The 17,902-nt window shown below is 44.1% G+C and overlaps 1 protein-coding gene across 1 annotated transcript in view; it reads left to right on the top strand.

The window, feature by feature from the left end:
* Positions 1-17,902, top strand: part of CD34 (CD34 molecule) — a 178,583-nt gene that overhangs the window by 104,925 nt on the left and 55,756 nt on the right. Inside the window, exon 3 of the mRNA XM_069756296.1 lies at positions 12,390-12,661. Coding sequence (XP_069612397.1) covers positions 12,390-12,661 — 272 coding nt within the window. The remainder of the gene's footprint in view (positions 1-12,389; positions 12,662-17,902) is intronic.

Raw genomic sequence — 17,902 nt, 5'->3', positions numbered from 1 at the left:
GGTTGCTTTTTCCATTGCCGGTCCCGAAGAGGCCCTGGACGCATATCTCTATGGATTTTATTTCGGATCTCCCTGTCTCTCAAAAGATGTCGGTCATTTGGGTGGTTTGTGATCGCTTCTCTAAGATGGTCCATTTGGTACCCTTGTCTAAATTGCCTTCCTCCTCTGATTTGGTGCCATTGTTTTTCCAGCATGTGGTTCGTTTACATGGCATTCCGGAGAACATCGTTTCTGACAGAGGTTCCCAGTTTGTTTCGAGGTTTTGGCGAGCCTTTTGTGCTAGGATGGGCATTGATTTGTCTTTTTCCTCGGCTTTCCATCCTCAGACAAATGGTCAAACCGAACGAACTAATCAGACTTTGGAAACATATCTGATATGCTTTGTTTCTGCTGATCAGGATGATTGGGTGTCCTTTTTGCCTTTGGCTGAGTTCGCCCTTAATAATCGGGCCGGCTCGGCTACTTTGGTTTCGCCTTTTTTCTGCAATTCTGGTTTCCATCCTCGTTTCTCTTCAGGGCAGGTTGAGTCTTCGGACTGTCCTGGTGTAGATACTGTGGTGGATAGGTTGCAGCAGATTTGGACTCATGTGGTGGACAATTTGACATTGTCCCAGGAGAAGGCTCAACGTTTCGCTAACCGCCGGCGCTGTGTGGGTCCCCGACTTCGTGTTGGGGATTTGGTTTGGTTGTCATCTCGTTATGTTCCTATGAAGGTTTCCTCTCCTAAGTTTAAGCCTCGTTTCATTGGTCCGTATAAGATTTCTGAGGTTCTCAATCCTGTGTTGTTTTGTTTGACCCTTCCAGCTTCTTTTGCCATCCATAATGTATTCCATAGGTCATTGTTGTGGAGATACGTGGCGCCTGTGGTTCCATCCGTTGATCCTCCTGCCCCGGTGTTGGTCGAGGGGGAGTTGGAGCATGTGGTGGAGAAGATTTTGGATTCTCGTATTTCGAGACGGAAACTCCAGTACCTGGTCAAATGGAAGGGTTATAGTCAGGAAGATAATTCCTGGGTCTTTGCCTCCGATGTTCATGCTGCCGATCTGGTTCGTGCCTTTCATTTGGCTCGTCCTGGTCGGCCTGGGGGCTCTGGTGAGGGTTCGGTGACCCCTCCTCAAGGGGGGGTACTGTTGTGAATTCTGTTGTCAAGCTCCCTCCTGTGGTCATGAATGGTACTTTGGCTGGTTCTGTCCATGGGCTTCCTCTGGTGGTGGTGAGTGGGGCTGCGGCTTCTGAGGTTCCTTCCACAGGTGACGAGGTTAATTCGTTAGCTGGCTGCTCTATTTAACTCCACCTAGATCATTGCTCCATGCCACCTGTCAATGTTCCAGTATTGGTCTAGTTCACTCCTGGATCGTTCTTGTGACCTGTCTTCCCAGCAGAAGCTAAGTTCCTGCTTGTTTTTCTCTGGTTTGCTATTTTTCTGTCCAGCTTGCTATTTTGATTGTTGTCTTGCTTGCTGGAAGCTCTGGGACGCAGAGGGAGCGCCTCCGCACCGTGAGTCGGTGCGGAGGGTCTTTTTGCGCCCTCTGCGTGGTCTTTTTGTAGTTTTTTGTGCTGACCGCAAAGCTGCCTTTCCTATCCTCTGTCTGTTCAGTAAGTCGGGCCTCACTTTGCTAAATCTATTTCATCTCTGTGTTTGTAATTTTCATCTTTACTCACAGTCATTATATGTGGGGGGCTGCCTTTTCCTTTGGGGAATTTCTCTGAGGCAAGGTAGGCTTTATTTTTCTATCTTTAGGGCTAGCTAGTTCCTTAGGCTGTGGCGAGGCACCTAGGGAGCGTCAGGAGCACTCCACGGCTATTTCTAGTGTGTGTGATAGGTTTAGGGATTGCGGTCAGCAGAGTTCCCACGTCTCAGAGCTCGTCCTATATTATCAGTAACTATCAGGTCATTCCGTGTGCTCTTAACCACCAGGTCCATTATTGTCCTGACCACCAGGTCATAACAGCTCCCTTGGTTGCCCTCACCAAGAAGGGAGCACATCCCAAATTGTGGTCTGAGGAGGTCTCCAAGGCCTTTAACTCCATTAAGTCACACTTCGCTAGTGCTCCCATCCTACATCGCCCCGATGTAGATAAGCCATTTATAATGGAGGTGGATGCCTCATCTGTTGGTGCTGGAGCAGTCCTTTTCCAAAAGGATGCTCAAGGTCGGAAGCATCCTTGCTTCTTCCTTTCTTAGATCTTCTCACAAGCAGAGAGGAATTATTCCATCGGGGACAGGGAGTTTCTAGCCATGAAGTTGGCTTTCTCGAAGTGGAGACATCTCTTGGAGGGAGCTCGTTTTCCCTTCCAAGTCTTCACAGATCACAAAAATTTAGTGTACCTGCAGACAGCCCAGTGGTTAAATTCTCGCCAGGCCAGATGGTCCTTGTTCTTCTCCCGGTTTCATTTCACCCTCCATTTTCTTTCTGGGGAGAAGAACATTCGTGCCAATGTTCTCTCTCACTCTGTTGTATCGTTTGAGGAGGAGGAAGAGGAGCCTCGGCTTATTGTCCCCACCGACAGCCTGAGAACTGTGGAACCGGTTTTGCTTGAGTCTGTGCCTCCGGGCAAGACTTTTGTACCATCCAGTTTGCGTCCGGAGGTTCTCTCTTGGGCTCACTCATCCAGGGTGGATGGACATTTTGGTTCCAAAAGGACATCTGAGTTACTGGCAAGGACATACTGGTGGCCGCATATGGCTCGTGATGTCGCGGACTATGTTCGGGAGTGTGTCTCTTGCGCCAAGAACAAGTCTCCTCAGCAACGGCCAGCTGGGTTGCTTTACCTCCTGACGGTGGCGGACAGGCCCTAGGAGATGGTTGGGATGGACTTTGTGGTGGGCTTACCCAAGTCTCGTAGCTGCACCATTATCTGGGTGATCACCGACCATTTTTCCAAAATGGTTCACTTGGTGCCTCTTCCATGGCTACCTTCTGCACGGGCTCTGGAAGCGTTGTTCATCAAGCATATCTTTTGCCTACACGGTATGCCAGACAAAATTGTCAGTGACCGGGGCCCCCAGTTTGCGTCTCGGTTCTGGAGAGAGCTTTGTCGTCTACTCAGTATTGAGTTGAATCTCTCCTCGGCATATCACCCCGAGACGAATGGGTTGGTTGAGAGGGCCAATCAGACCCTGGTCACATATTTACGACATTTTGTTTCTGCCAGGCAGGATGACTGGGCATCCTTGCTACCGTGGGCAGAGTTTGCGCTTAACAACGCTGTAGCCGACTCCACCGGTCAGACTCCTTTCCTCCTTAACTATGGCCAGCATCCGCGGGTTCCCGTGCCTATGCCTGTGTCTTCTGCTGACTCCAGGGTGGCAGACTAGGCAGTGGAGGCACGGGACATTTGGGACCGAACTCAGGATACCATCCGGGCCTCCAAGCAGAGAATGAGGTCCTCCGCCGATGCCCTGATCCGACCTTTGCTCCTGGCGACTTAGTGTGGCTCTCCGCCCGTAACATCAGGCTGCGTGTTGAGTCCACTAAGTTCGCACCTCGCTACTTGGGTCCTTTCAAGGTCCTCGAACAGGTTAACCCTGTGGTCTACTGTCTTGCCCTTCCTCCACGCCTAGGTATCACCGACACCTTTCATGTGTCCCTCCTTAAGCCCGGATTTCTGAGTCATCTGCCAGGACATCGGGTTTGTCTACAGAAGATTACGAGGTGAACGCTATTTTGGGGTGCAAGTTGGTACGTGTCAAAAAATTTTATTTGGTGGACTGGAAGGGTTATGGTCAGGGAGCCTGCTGAGCACATTCAGGCTCCGCAGCTCATTGCTGCCTTCGAGCGTAGTGAGGCTCAAGGAGGGGGCCCTAGGAGGGGGGTAATGTTAGGGGTCGAGTTCCCGCCTCTGCACAGGGGGAATCTCGGGCCATCTCCACTGCAGTCTCCCATTCTTCTCCTGCCGCAGTGGAGCCTGCTCAGCAGAGATGTCAGTCCCAGCGTCTCACTCAGTCTGACTCTGTACAAAGGGTTACTGCTGCTTTTCCTGCTTCTGCCATTGAAGTCAGTGTTGGGCAGCGGCGAGCAGATGCTTCTAGGACTAAGTCCTGCTTTTCTCGTTCTGAGCATGCCCAGAGTAAGATCTCTCAGTGGAGATTGAGGGTCACATGTTGAGATACTGCAGCTAAATCCATTGGTCCTTCTAGGAAGGACCTGTAGGTGCTCAGGCTCTGTAGCAGCCTCTCATTGGTCCTTCTTGGAAGGTCCTGTACTTGCTGCAGCTATTTAAGGCTCTCATGACCGCACGGCCATGCGCTAGTATTGAATCAGTTATGTGCATGCGCCAGTGTGGTCACATTTATGTGTGTTCAGGGACTCGGCTGAAATAAGCCCCTAGAATGCCGGCACCTCCGGCGAGGAGATTGTGTGCATGGATTTAGGGCCCTGGCTGAAATAAGCCCCTAGAATACCGGCTCCTCCGGTGAGGAGATTGTATGTTTGTTTTGCCACACACTGCCTTCAGCTCGGCAGTTGCTGGATACTCCTGTGAAGTCAACAGGGTTCCGCATTTTTAGTTGCGAAGGTCTCAGTTGCTGACTCGGGGCGTCCTCTGGCGCGGGCTTAAAAGCCACTGAGGGTCAGAGTGAAATCTGGCACAGCGTCTCTGTGAAGTAACAGAGTGCGTTTCTACCGCCATATAGGTCCGCCATTTGCCAGAACCCGGGCTGCGAACACTCCAAATAACATCTCTCAAATTAACTCGGTGCTTTCCGCCAGCCCTAACACAATGTTATACAAATCTGTGAAATACCTGTGGGTTAAAAATGTTGAATACACCCCTCGAGGAATTTTTCGAGAGGTGTAGTTTGCAAAATGGGATCACTTGTTTGTGTTTCTGCTGTTTTGTTACCTCAGTGGATATCCAAATGTGACATAACGTCCACATTCTATTCCACACAATTTTGCACTCCAAAAATCAAATAGCGCTCCTTCCCTTCCAAGCCCTGCCATTTGCCCAAATAAGAGTTTCTGAGCCCATATGGGGTATTGACTTACTCAGGAGAACCTGCAGAACAAATTATGTGGTCAATAATCTCTTGTTATTTTTGTGAAAATTACAAATTTGGAGCTAAAACATTTCTGGAGAAAAAAACATCATTACTAATTTTCACAGTCCAATGATTTAAAATTTTGTGAAGCACCTATGCTTTTGTGAAGATGCTCTCTGCTCCTATATAAGTTCCTTGAGGAGTATAGTTTCCAAAATAAAATCACTTATGGAGGTTTCCACTGTTTAGGTACATCAGGGGCTTTGCAAATGCGACATGCCATCCGTTATCTTTTCCTGACAATTTTGCACTCCAAAAATCAACAGGACAAAATGGACCTGGGGCGCTCCTTCCCTTCTTAGACCTGCCATGCACTAAACAGTAGCTTTCCCCCACATACGTGGTATCGGCGTACTCAGGAGGCATTTCACAGCAAATTGTATGTCCCATTTTCTCCTGTTATCCTTGTAAAAATGAAAACTATGGGGCTAACACAACATTTATGGGAAAAAACATAAAGGAGCACCATTTAATTTTTGCTAAATTGTCTGGAATAGATAGTCAATACCATCTGTTATAGGTCGAGTTCCCACCTCTGCACAGGGGGAATCTCGAGCCATCTCTGCTGCGGTCTCTCATTCTTCTCCAGGCGCAGTGGAGCCTGCTCAGTGGAGACGTCGGTCCCAGCGTCTGGCTCAGCCTGATACGGTGTGGATGGTTACTGCTGCCTTTCCAGGCTCAGCCATTGTAGCCAGTACTGGTCAGCGGCGAGCAGATGTCTCTGGGACTAAGTCCTGCTTTTCCCCTTCTGAGCATGCCCAGGGTAAGACCTCTCATTGGAGGTCGGGGGTCACATGGCTTAGGTACTGCAGCAGCTCCCATTGGTCCTCTAGGAAGGTCCTGAAGTTGCTCAGATACTGTAGCAGTTCCCATTGGTCCTTTAGGAAGGTCTTGAAGTCGCTGCAGCTATAAAAGGTTCGCATGGCCGCACGGCCATGCGCTAGTATCAACTAAGTTGTGTGTTTAGCGCCAGTGTGGTCTTATGTATGTGGTTTCAGGGTTTGGCTGAAATTAGCCCCTAGAATGCCGGCACCTCCGGTGAGGAGTTTTGCGTGTGCTATTCTGACTGCATGACCACTGTTCGCTCTATTTGGTAGCTGTGTTCCTCTGTGAGATTAACAGGGCACAGCGTTCTCTTGTCTTAAGTGTCTCTGTGAAGTAACAGAGTTCACTTATACCGCCATATAGTACCGTCACTTACTAGCAGTGGGTTTTACTCCTGCACGGTGGACTCCGGGTTTGCGAACGCACCTATTACTTTATAAACAAATATTTGGTGCGTTCCGCCAAACCCTAACACCATGTTGTGTTTGCAAAGCCCCTGATGTGCCTAAAATGTGGAAACCGCCACAAGCACCTGAGGGTTCAATATGCTGGTAAAAATGAAAAATTTGGGGCTAAAACAACATTCCTGGTGAAAAAAATAAATTTTTGTTTTTATGGTCCAATGTTTTAAAATTCCGTGAAGTGCCTTGGGGGTTCAAGGTGCTCACTACACCTCACCGACAAGTTCTTTGAAGGCTGTAGTTTCTAAAAAGGGGTTAGAGTTGAGGGTTTCCACTGGTTAAGCACATCAGTTACTCTGCAAATGTGACATGTAATCCACTATCTATTCCAGACATTTTTGCTCTCCAAGTCAATTGGCACTCCTTCCATTCTGAGCACGGCTATCCACCCAAACAATAGTTTTGCCCAACAAATGGGGTACAGTCGCACTCAGGAGAAATTGCAAAACAAATTTAATCTCCCATTTTCTCCTCTTATTCTGATGAATGAAAAAATTAGGGCTAAAGCAACATTTCAAGGTAAAATGTTATTTTTTTTCCTTCCTCATTGTTTAAATTCCTGTGATGCATCTAAAGGGTTAATAAACTTCTTCAATGTGATTTTCATCACTCATCTGGTTGCAGTTTTTAAATTGGTGTCCGTTTTGGATATTTTATGTTATATAGTCCCTCAAAGTCACTTCAAATGTTAGTAAATTTTGTTGGAAAAATGGAAATTTGCTGATAAACTTTGAACCATTCTGACAAAAAAATATGCTAATGTAAGTAGACATGTGCTAATTGTTATATATTAACTATTTTGCGTGTAGAACTATCTAAACTATCTAAGTTAAGAGCATAAAAATTCAAAGTTTGAAAATTGTGAAATTTTTATTTTTTGTTGTCAAATTTTCATAAACAAATCCAAATCATATTGATTAAAATTTACAACCAAAATGAAGTAACATAGTAACATAGTAACATAGTAACATAGTTAGTAAGGCCGAAAAAAGACATTTGTCCATCCAGTTCAGCCTATATTCCATCATAATAAATACCCAGATCTACGTCCTTCTACAGAACCTAATAATTGTATGATACAATATTGTTCTGCTCCAGGAAGACATCCAGGCATCTCTTGAACCCCTCGACTGAGTTCGCCATCACCACCTCCTCAGGCAAGCAATTCCAGATTCTCACTGCCCTAACAGTAAAGAATCCTCTTCTATGTTGGTGGAAAAACCTTCTCTCCTCCAGACGCAAAGAATGCCCCCTTGTGCCCGTCACCTTCCTTGGTATAAACAGATCCTCAGCGAGATATTTGTATTGTCCCCTTATATACTTATACATGGTTATTAGATCGCCCCTCAGTCGTCTTTTTTCTAGACTAAATAATCCTAATTTCGCTAATCTATCTGGGTATTGTAGTTCTCCCATCCCCTTTATTAATTTTGTTGCCCTCCTTTGTACTCTCTCTAGTTCCATTATATCCTTCCTGAGCACCGGTGCCCAAAACTGGACACAGTACTCCATGTGCGGTCTAACTAGGGATTTGTACAGAGGCAGTATAATGCTCTCATCATGTGTATCCAGACCTCTTTTAATGCACCCCATGATCCTGTTTGCCTTGGCAGCTGCTGCCTGGCACTGGCTGCTCCAGGTAAGTTTATCATTAACTAGGATCCCCAAGTCCTTCTCCCTGTCAGATTTACCCAGTGGTTTCCCGTTCAGTGTGTAATGGTGATATTGATTCCCTCTTCCCATGTGTATAACCTTACATTTATCATTGTTAAACCTCATCTGCCACCTTTCAGCCCAAGTTTCCAACTTATCCAGATCCATCTGTAGCAGAATACTATCTTCTCTTGTATTAACTGCTTTACATAGTTTTGTATCATCTGCAAATATCGATATTTTACTGTGTAAACCTTTTACCAGATCATTAATGAATATGTTGAAGAGAACAGGTCCCAATACTGACCCCTGCAGTACCCCACTGGTCACAGCGACCCAGTTAGAGACTATACCATTTATAACCACCCTCTGCTTTCTATCACTAAGCCAGTTACTAACCCATTTACACACATGTTCCCCCAGACCAAGCATTCTCATTTTGTGTACCAACCTCTTGTGCGGCACGGTATCAAACGCTTTGGAAAAATCGAGATATACCACGTCCAATGACTCACCGTGGTCCAGCCTATAGCTTACCTCTTCATAAAAACTGATTAGATTGGTTTGACAGGAGCGATTTCTCATAAACCCATGCTGATATGGAGTTAAACAGTTATTCTCATTGAGATAATCCAGAATAACATCCCTCAGAAACCCTTCAAATATTTTACCAACAATAGAGGTTAGACTTACTGGCCTATAATTTCCAGGTTCACTTTTAGAGCCCTTTTTGAATATTGGCACCACATTTGCTATGCGCCAGTCCTGCGGAACAGACCCTGTCGCTATAGAGTCACTAAAAATAAGAAATAATGGTTTATCTATTACATTACTTAGTTCTCTTAGTACTCGTGGGTGTATGCCATCCGGACCCGGAGATTTATCTATTTTAATCTTATTTAGCCGGTTTCGCACCTCTTCTTGGGTTAGATTGGTGACCCTTAATATAGGGTTTTCATTGTTTCTTGGGATTTCACCTAGCATTTCATTTTCCACCGTGAATACCGTGGAGAAGAAGGTGTTTAATATGTTAGCTTTTTCCTCGTCATCTACAACCATTCTTTCCTCACTATTTTTTAAGGGGCCTACATTTTCAGTTTTTATTCTTTTACTATTGATATAGTTGAAGAACAGTTTGGGATTAGTTTTACTCTCCTTAGCAATGTGCTTCTCTGTTTCCTTTTTGGCAGCTTTAATTAGTTTTTTAGATAAAGTATTTTTCTCCCTATAGTTTTTTAGAGCTTCAATGGTGCCATCCTGCTTTAGTAGTGCAAATGCTTTCTTTTTACTGTTAATTGCCTGTCTTACTTCTTTGTTTAGCCACATTGGGTTTTTCCTATTTCTAGTCCTTTTATTCCCACAAGGTATAAACCGCTTACACTGCCTATTTAGGATGTTCTTAAACATTTCCCATTTATTATCTGTATTCTTATTTCTGAGGATATTGTCCCAGTCTACCAGATTAAGGGCATCTCTAAGCTGTTCAAACTTTGCCTTCCTAAAGTTCAATGTTTTTGTGACTCCCTGACAAGTCCCCCTAGTGAAAGACAGGTGAAACTGCACAATATTGTGGTCGCTATTTCCTAAATGCCCGACCACCTGCAGATTTGTTATTCTGTCAGGTCTATTAGATAGTATTAGGTCTAAAAGTGCTGCTCCTCTGGTTGGATTCTGCACCAATTGTGAAAGATAATTTTTCTTGGTTATTAGCAGAAACCTGTTGCCTTTATGGGTTTCACAGGTTTCTGTTTCCCAGTTAATATCCGGGTAGTTAAAGTCCCCCATAACCAGGACCTCATTATGGGTTGCAGCTTCATCTATCTGCTTTAGAAGTAGACTTTCCATGCTTTCTGTTATATTTGGGGGTTTGTAACAGACCCCAATGAGAATTTTGTTACCATTTTTCCCTCCATGAATTTCAACCCATATGGACTCGACATCCTCATTCCCTTCGCTAATATCCTCCCTTAAAGTGGACTTTAGACAAGACTTTACATAGAGACAAACCCCTCCTCCTCTCCGATTTTTACGATCCTTTCTAAACAGACTGTAACCCTGTAAGTTGACTGCCCAGTCATAGCTTTCATCTAACCATGTCTCGGTTATTCCCACTATGTCAAAGTTACCTGTAGATATTTCTGCTTCTAGTTCTTCCATCTTGTTTGTCAGGCTTCTGGCGTTTGTGAGCATGCAGTTTAGAGGATTTTGTTTTGTTCCAATCTCCTCACTGTGGATTGTTTTAGAAATGTTCTTACCTCCCTTCAGAGTATGTTTTCCTGGGTCGTCTTTGTTCGAGTCTAATGTTTTTCTTCCCGTCCCCTCTTCTTCTAGTTTAACGCCCTCCTGATGAGTGTAGCGAGTCTTCTGGCGAATGTGTGTTTCCCAGGTTTGTTGAGGTGTAGTCCGTCTCTGGCGAGGAGTCCATCATACCAGTAATTCACACCGTGGTCCAGGAATCCGAATCCTTGTTGTCTGCACCATCGTCTTAGCCAGTTGTTTGCATCAAGGATCCTGTTCCATCTCCTGGTGCCATGCCCGTCTACTGGAAGGATAGAAGAAAAAACTACCTGTGCATCCAGTTCCTTTACTTTCTTCCCCAAGTACAACATGTCACGAAAAACATTCTCAGAATCGCTGGGATATGTTAAAGTGTTCCTGAGTTATTATCTCATAAAGTGACACATGTCAGATTTAAAAAATGAGGCTCAGCTATTAACCCATTATTTGCAAAATTAAAATTTTCTGATTTTTCAGAAAAGGGCGTCCCAATATTTAATTAAAAATGACAATGACATGATATCCTATTTTGAAAACATTCATTGTACAAACACAACAAAAAAAAATTGGACCTAATTATAAAAATTATAAAATCTTTGTTGCTAGAAGCTAAAGATTAGGTGTCCCAAAAAAAGGACATTGGTAGATAATGGGTTAACGTAGAAGGTGGCTCGGTCCTTAAGGGGTTAATCCTACTAGAAATGTATAAATAAATTAAGCACTGTCTATTATCAGTTGGGGGGAGGGGGGAATGTTACTAAATACTCTGATGCTGTCCAATGAGTGTTGACAGTACCAGACTGTGTAGGGAATGGTAACGGCAAGTTGTCAATTTATATATAAATTATAAATTATTTATGTATAAATTATTATGTATAACTAAATTAAGAACTGTCTATTATCAGTCGGGGGGAGGGGGGAATGTTACTAAATACTCTGATGCTGTCCAATGAGTGCTGAGTACCAGACTGTGTAGGGAATGGTAACACCAAGTTGTCAATTTATTTGTAAATATATTTAGAAAGAATAATGGAAAAACTGCACAATACAGCTCTGAGCTATGAGAACAGATATAACAAGTGTTCTTGAATGAGGAATGCAACTATTAATTCAAGCAGTTATGTCAGTATTGGTGACAGATTAAAATATTGTATTCCAATTTTCTGCAGATGAGGATTTAAAATTATTTACAGATACAGTAGATGAAGCCAAAAAAATACAGCGGGATGACATGTGCAACATATTAGCTGCTTTCCTAACATGTTCTTCGTTTTAATGAGAAACTGTAAAACTTAATTGCTGTGGCATGCATAAAACAAACTGGGTTTCCATGAAAAAAAAATCAAATGAAAAGATTTACTCTCCCTTCATGCCCTTTCCATGACAATTGGGCTAACTTTCTAACCCCTTAAAGGAAACCTGTCACGTGAAAAAATGTTATTAACCTGCAGGTATGGGGTTAATCTGTAGGTCAATATGGTTCTGAACCTACCCAGCACCGCCACTTAGAGCCCCACTGCTAGAAGGAAGTTACCGTAACTTTATTCCTTCCGAGAGTGGTCAGGTTCAGTCACGGGGAGGCGGCGCCTGTGCGGATTCAGTCACTGCTCAGTGTATAGAGAGTGGCGGGCGGCTGTAACGCGCCTTCAACATTGACTGACAGGAGCGCAGCTTTAGGGCCGGCTGTCAGCCAGTTCCTTGTGCACAGATACAGCCGCTGCTCTCTGATCTGTAACTGAACCTGCGTCGGCGCCGCCCTGTGACTGAACCCAAACCCTGCCGGATGGAATAAAGTTAATTTCTTTTGGCAGTGGAACTCTAAGTCCCAGCTCCGGATGGGTTCAGAACGCTATTAACCTGCATATTAATCCCATATCTGCAAATTAATAGAATTTTTTGACATGATAGGTTTCCACTTTTCAGGAGAGCATAGAGCGGCAGCTTTTGACTGCCTACTGATAAAGGTAAGGCTGTGCCCTCTCTCCATGGACCCTGGAACAGATACATAGATACATAGGCCCTTTCTTTCTTGAATTTTGTTTTGCAATGAGATAATATTGATAAAGTAATTGTTTTGCATTAGTAAAATTTTAACATTTGACTATAACTTCATGGTTAAATAATTTCAGGACCAACTTCAACAAAATTAGCTGCAACTAATGAACCACATACCCAAACCTCAACTCCAACACAAGTTCCTCAAGGATCCGTCACAACTGTGACAACTGAAGGGACTAATAGCAGAAATCTAATTGTAGAGAATAGTGAAAACATCACCTCCACGAGTACAGAACCGACAACTCTGAGTGTGCAATCAACTAGGACCACAACAATGAAACATATTGTACCGACCAGAGTACAACCTACAGCCTCAGAGGCAACAGCGGCACCAGGCATCATTGTGAGTATGTGTTGAGATGCGTCATTCATGTATCGGAATTAGTACTTTCCATCTAATTTTACAATCATCATTGTTGATTGCTATGTTTATGGTAATAAAAACAGTTGACCCTGACCTTTGGATATCGGTTCCATTGGTAAGAGCACTTATTGACCCTGCTTCGAAATTATTCTCTGTCATTAGTCATAAAAACTGTACCGTATTACCTTGTTGATTTTCCATGGGGAAAATCGTTTGCATTGTATTAAGTATCTCTTCTTTAGGACCTCATGGAGGACCTCATTCTGACTTAAATCTTTCAGAACTAGGTCTATTTTGGCCTTGTGGACCACAAGGATTTTTCCATTTATGCATCCCAGCTGTCTGACAGCCATAACTTTTTCATCAATGCGTCGGTATGAAGGCTTGTTTTCTTTACACTATGAGTTGTCTATTTTTATAGTGACATTTTGCAGTATATTTTATTTTATAGATGAAATTTTGCATAAGCTGACAAATGGAAGAAACCATTGTCTTGTGCTTGCGGCTTTATGAGTTTTTTTTAATGCTGTTACAAAATTAAACTTTTTTTAATGGAAAAATAGATCATTTTATTTCAACTCTATCTCAGTTTTTAATAGTTGCATCTGATGTTTGCTCTACAGTAGCGCCAACATATTCCATATGGCCCAGTCATGGCTCCTGTGCCTGAGCCATTTGCTGGAAGTAACATTTGCAGGAAAGGCACCGCTGAAATGGACACGTTTATGTTCATATGTGAGAAGTGGGTCAGGACAAATCAGAATTGTGGTCATTTCTCTATGTCTATAGCAAATTTACTCATGTGAGGGCTCGCTCACATGAGCATAGAACTCGAACGACTGCTATCTGATGTTTTATCAGACAGCACTCAGACCAATGTTATATAATGGAGCAGTGCAGATCCGTTTTTTTTTTTCACAGACTGAATTGGTGTGTGGAAAAGAACTCAGCATGCTGCAAAGTGGCTTGGCAAGTTTGAATGAGTATTCAAGTCTATGGGTGCATGTAAAACATCGGACTGCACTCAGATGTCTTCTGAGTGCTGTCCGATTCCCGTGGACTCAGACAATAGAGAAGATGGAGAAATTAAGTTACAGTATACCTCATCTCTGCACCCATGCTATGATTCATACATCCGAGAGAATCGGATCACACTTTGTTGACCCTTGGGGTATCAAGATTCTTAAGCATTAGATAATCAATGCCAGTGTGATCCTGGCCTTACACTGATATTGCGGTTCCTGAATGTCAGAACCCATAGATCATACACTGACAAAAGGCAATAAGTTAAATATTTACGAGGGGCGATCCAAAAGTAATGATAATCAATACTAAACACAATGAATATAGTCAAATTTTTTTTTTTTACATAGTCTCCTAACAAGTCTATACATTTAGTCCATCTCTTTTATAAACTTAGAATTCCCTTAGAAAAAATTCTTGATCTTGACCCTCAAAAAAATCCCCAACAGCGGCTATCGCGTCGCTATTGTCATCAAATTTCTTGCCCCGGAGGTGTTCCTTGAGCCGAGGAAAGAGAAAGAAGTCACTGGGGGCTAGATCTGGCCAATAGGGGGGGGTGTTTGACCCGTTCAAAGCCCGCTTCTTGAATGGTAGCCATGGCAACTGCAGCTTTGTGAGCCGGCGCGTTATCTTGGTGAAACAGCACTCCAGCCCGCAGTTTGCCGCACCTTTTGTCCTTGATAGCCTCCCACAATCTTCTTATTTGTTCTGCGTAGTAGGAGCCCGTAATAGTGGCTCCCTTCTCCAAATAGTCCACCATAATAATTCCTTCAGCGTCCCAAAAAACAGACGCCATAACCTTCCCTGCTGAGCTTGACACTTTGAATTTCTTCGGCGTCGGTTCATCGGCTCGTTTCCACGTCATCGATTGTTGTTTAGTTTCGGGATCAAAGTGGTGGATCCAGGTCTTGTCCATGGTCAAAAAACGTGACAAAAAATTTTCCTTGTCTGCTTGGAACTTTTCGAGATTTGCTATTGAAATGTCAACTCGTTTCTTCTTTTGCTTGTCGGTTAACATTTTTGGCACCCAACGCGCGGAGACCTTTCTCATATGCAATTCTTTTGCAAGGATTCGTTGAATACTGCCATATGAGATCCCTGTGACCTCAGCTACATGCCTGATAGTCACTCTTCGATCTGCCAATACAACTTCTTCAACTTTTTTCACGTTTTCTTCATTGAGGGACGTGGATGGGCGTCCTTCACGATGTTCATCTTCCGTCGATGTTCTTCCCAGCTTAAATTCCTTGGCCCAGCATGCAACTGTGGAATATGGAGGAGAAGAGTCCCTCAATGTTTCCACCAAGTCGCTGTGTATGTCTTTGGTAGTAATTTTTTTCAAGCAGAGGTATTTGATGACAGCTCTGAGCTCGTTTTTTTCCATTTTGATGTTCACTCCTCGACAGTTCATATTCAAATGAATGTAGCTCCCGGGAATCATGGTCTATTTAAGTGATTTTTTTTTCCTGGACTAGTGGGTACCTAAGAGAGAAGAAAACATTTTATTTTAATTTCTGTGTGCAATAGAAATAACCGATTATCATTACTTTTGGATCGCCCCTCGTAAGTCACCAATATGTTCATTTAAGGCCAGGGACACATGCACGTAGAGTCTCTCATTCAAGAGAATCTGATTGATTATGTAAATGGCACTCAAATCAAATTCATTTCAGAGTTTGAGCCAAGTATTACCTTAAGGTACCTTCACACTAAACGATGCTGCAGCGATCCAGACAACGATCCGGATCGCTGCAGCGTCACTGTTTGGTCGCTGGAGAGCTGTCACACAGACCGCTCTCCAGCGACCAACGATGCCGGTAACCAGGGTAAACATCGGGTTACTAAGCGCAGGGCCGCGCTTAGTAACCCGATGTTTACCCTGGTTACCTTCCTAAAAGTAAAAAAAACAAACGCTACATACTTACCTACCGCTCTCTGTCCCCGGCGCTGTGCTTCTCTGTACTGGCTGTGAGCGCCGGGCAGCCGGAAAGCAGAGCGGTGACGTCACCGCTCTGCTTTCCGGCCGCTGTGCTCACAGCCAGTACAGGAGGAGTGCAGAGAAGCAGAGCGCCGGGGACAGACAGCGATAGGTAAGTATGTAGTGTTTGTTTTTTTTACTTTAACGATGGTAACCAGGGTAAACATCGGGTTACTAAGCGCGGCCCTGCGCTTAGTAACCCGATGTTTACCCTGGTTACCAGCGAAGACATCGCTGAATCGGTGTCACACACGCCGATTCAGCGATGTCAGCGGGAGAGCCTGCGACCAAAGAAAGGTCTGGCCCTCTAGCCCCGACCAACGACATCACAGCAGGATTCTAATCGCTGCTGCGTGTCAAACTAAACGATATCGCTAGCGAGGACGCTGCAACGTCACGGATTGCTAGCGATATCGTTTAGTGTGAAGGTACCTTTAGTGTGATCCAATTCTCTCTGGAAGAGAATTATAGTAGAGGTGTGGAGAAGATGGAGAACAAGATTTCTCTATTGTGTAAGTTTGCGGAAATCGGACAGTACTCAGAGGGCAGAGTGATTTCCACACACCCATAGACTTGACTCGATGAGTGCGATCTGACTTACACCTAAAAAAACGCTGATCAGCACTGCCCCATAGAATAACATTAATTTGATTCTTATCTGTCAAAACATCAGATAATACTCATCTAATGTATCTTGTGTGAGTGAGCCCTAGCAAGAAGATCTAGAAGAATTGTATGAGGCACATCAATTCTACTGTTGCCCAGATGGTCCAAAGAATATAGCAGACTCATGAGTCTTTGGTATTGAAGACTTATGAAGTCTCAATATTCTTGAAGGATGCACTTTGCTTGCCCATCTCATCTGCAACTCATTGGTTGCTACATATACACACGTGGTCAAAATTGTTGCCACCCTTTGTGTAATCACCGAAAAACCCACAATGGTCACAGAAATAACTTGAATCTGACAAAAGTGATAATAAATAAAAGATCTATGAAAATGAGCAAATGAAAGAAAGACATTGTTTTTGAACCATGCTTCCACAGATTTAAGAAAAAAAATAAAACTCATGAAATAGGCCTGGACAGAAATGATTGTACCCCTGAAAATAATGTGACAAAAGGAACATGTTAAATCAAGGTGTGTCCACTATCATCACAGATGTTTACAATCTTGGAATCAGTGAGTGGGCGCTGTATATAGGGCTACAGATACTCACTGTGCTGTTTGGTGACATGGTGTGTATCACACTCAACATGGACCAGAGGAAGCGAATGAAAGAGTTGTCTCAGGAGATTAGAAAGAAAATTCTAGACAAACATGTTAAAGGTAAAAGTTATACGACCATCTCCAAGCAGCTTGAAGTTCCTGTGACTACAGTTGCACATATCATTCAGAAATTTAAAGGGAACCTGTCACCCCCTCAGGCATTTTTAACTAAAAGAGCCACCTTGTGCAGCACTAATGCTGCATTCTGTCAAGGTGGCTCTTTTAGTTCGGGTCCCTGCAAACGCTGAAATAATCACTTCTATAATTTGCCCTTATACCTTGAAATAGACCTGGGAGCATGTCTTTTCCTCAGACAGAAACACCTCCCAGCCGTCACTCAATACTCTGCGCCCCGGGCTCCGCCTCCTCTGCCTTCATTAATGTCCCACTGGAGCTCCCGGATTTACTGCCCTGTCATTGACCACCGGGGTGCGTCCCTCGCTTCCAGGACGACCTTCCGTGGTCGGAGCAGCAGCCGCAACAGAGACCGCTTTGAGGAAGTCAACACGCAGCAGTCGCCCGTGTGTTCTGCTGCGGCCCCGGCGCCTACGCTGTAAGTTCCAGGGGCAGCGGAAACTGGTATCAGGGACAAATTATAAAAGCGATTATTTCAACGTTTGCAGGGACCCGAACTAAAAGAGTCACCTTGACAGAATGCTGCATTAGTGCTGCACAAGATGCCTCTTTTAGTTAAAAAATGCCTGGGGGGATGACAGGTTCCCTTTAAGATTCATGGCACTGTAGCCAACCTCCCTGGATGTGGCCACAGGAGGAAAATTGATGACAAATCAAAGAGACGGATAATACAAATGGTAACAAAAGAGCCCAGAAAAACTACTATACAGATTAAAGGTGAACTTCAAGCTCCAGGAACATCAGTGTCAGATTGCACCATCCATCATTGTATGAGCCAAAGTAGACTTCATTGAAGACAATAAAGGTGGACACC

Source organism: Ranitomeya imitator, chromosome 3, assembly GCF_032444005.1.
Source record: "Ranitomeya imitator isolate aRanImi1 chromosome 3, aRanImi1.pri, whole genome shotgun sequence".
Taxonomy (NCBI): domain Eukaryota; kingdom Metazoa; phylum Chordata; class Amphibia; order Anura; family Dendrobatidae; genus Ranitomeya; species Ranitomeya imitator.
Note: the sequence above shows the minus strand (reverse complement) of the source record. Positions and strands in the feature narration are given on the sequence as shown.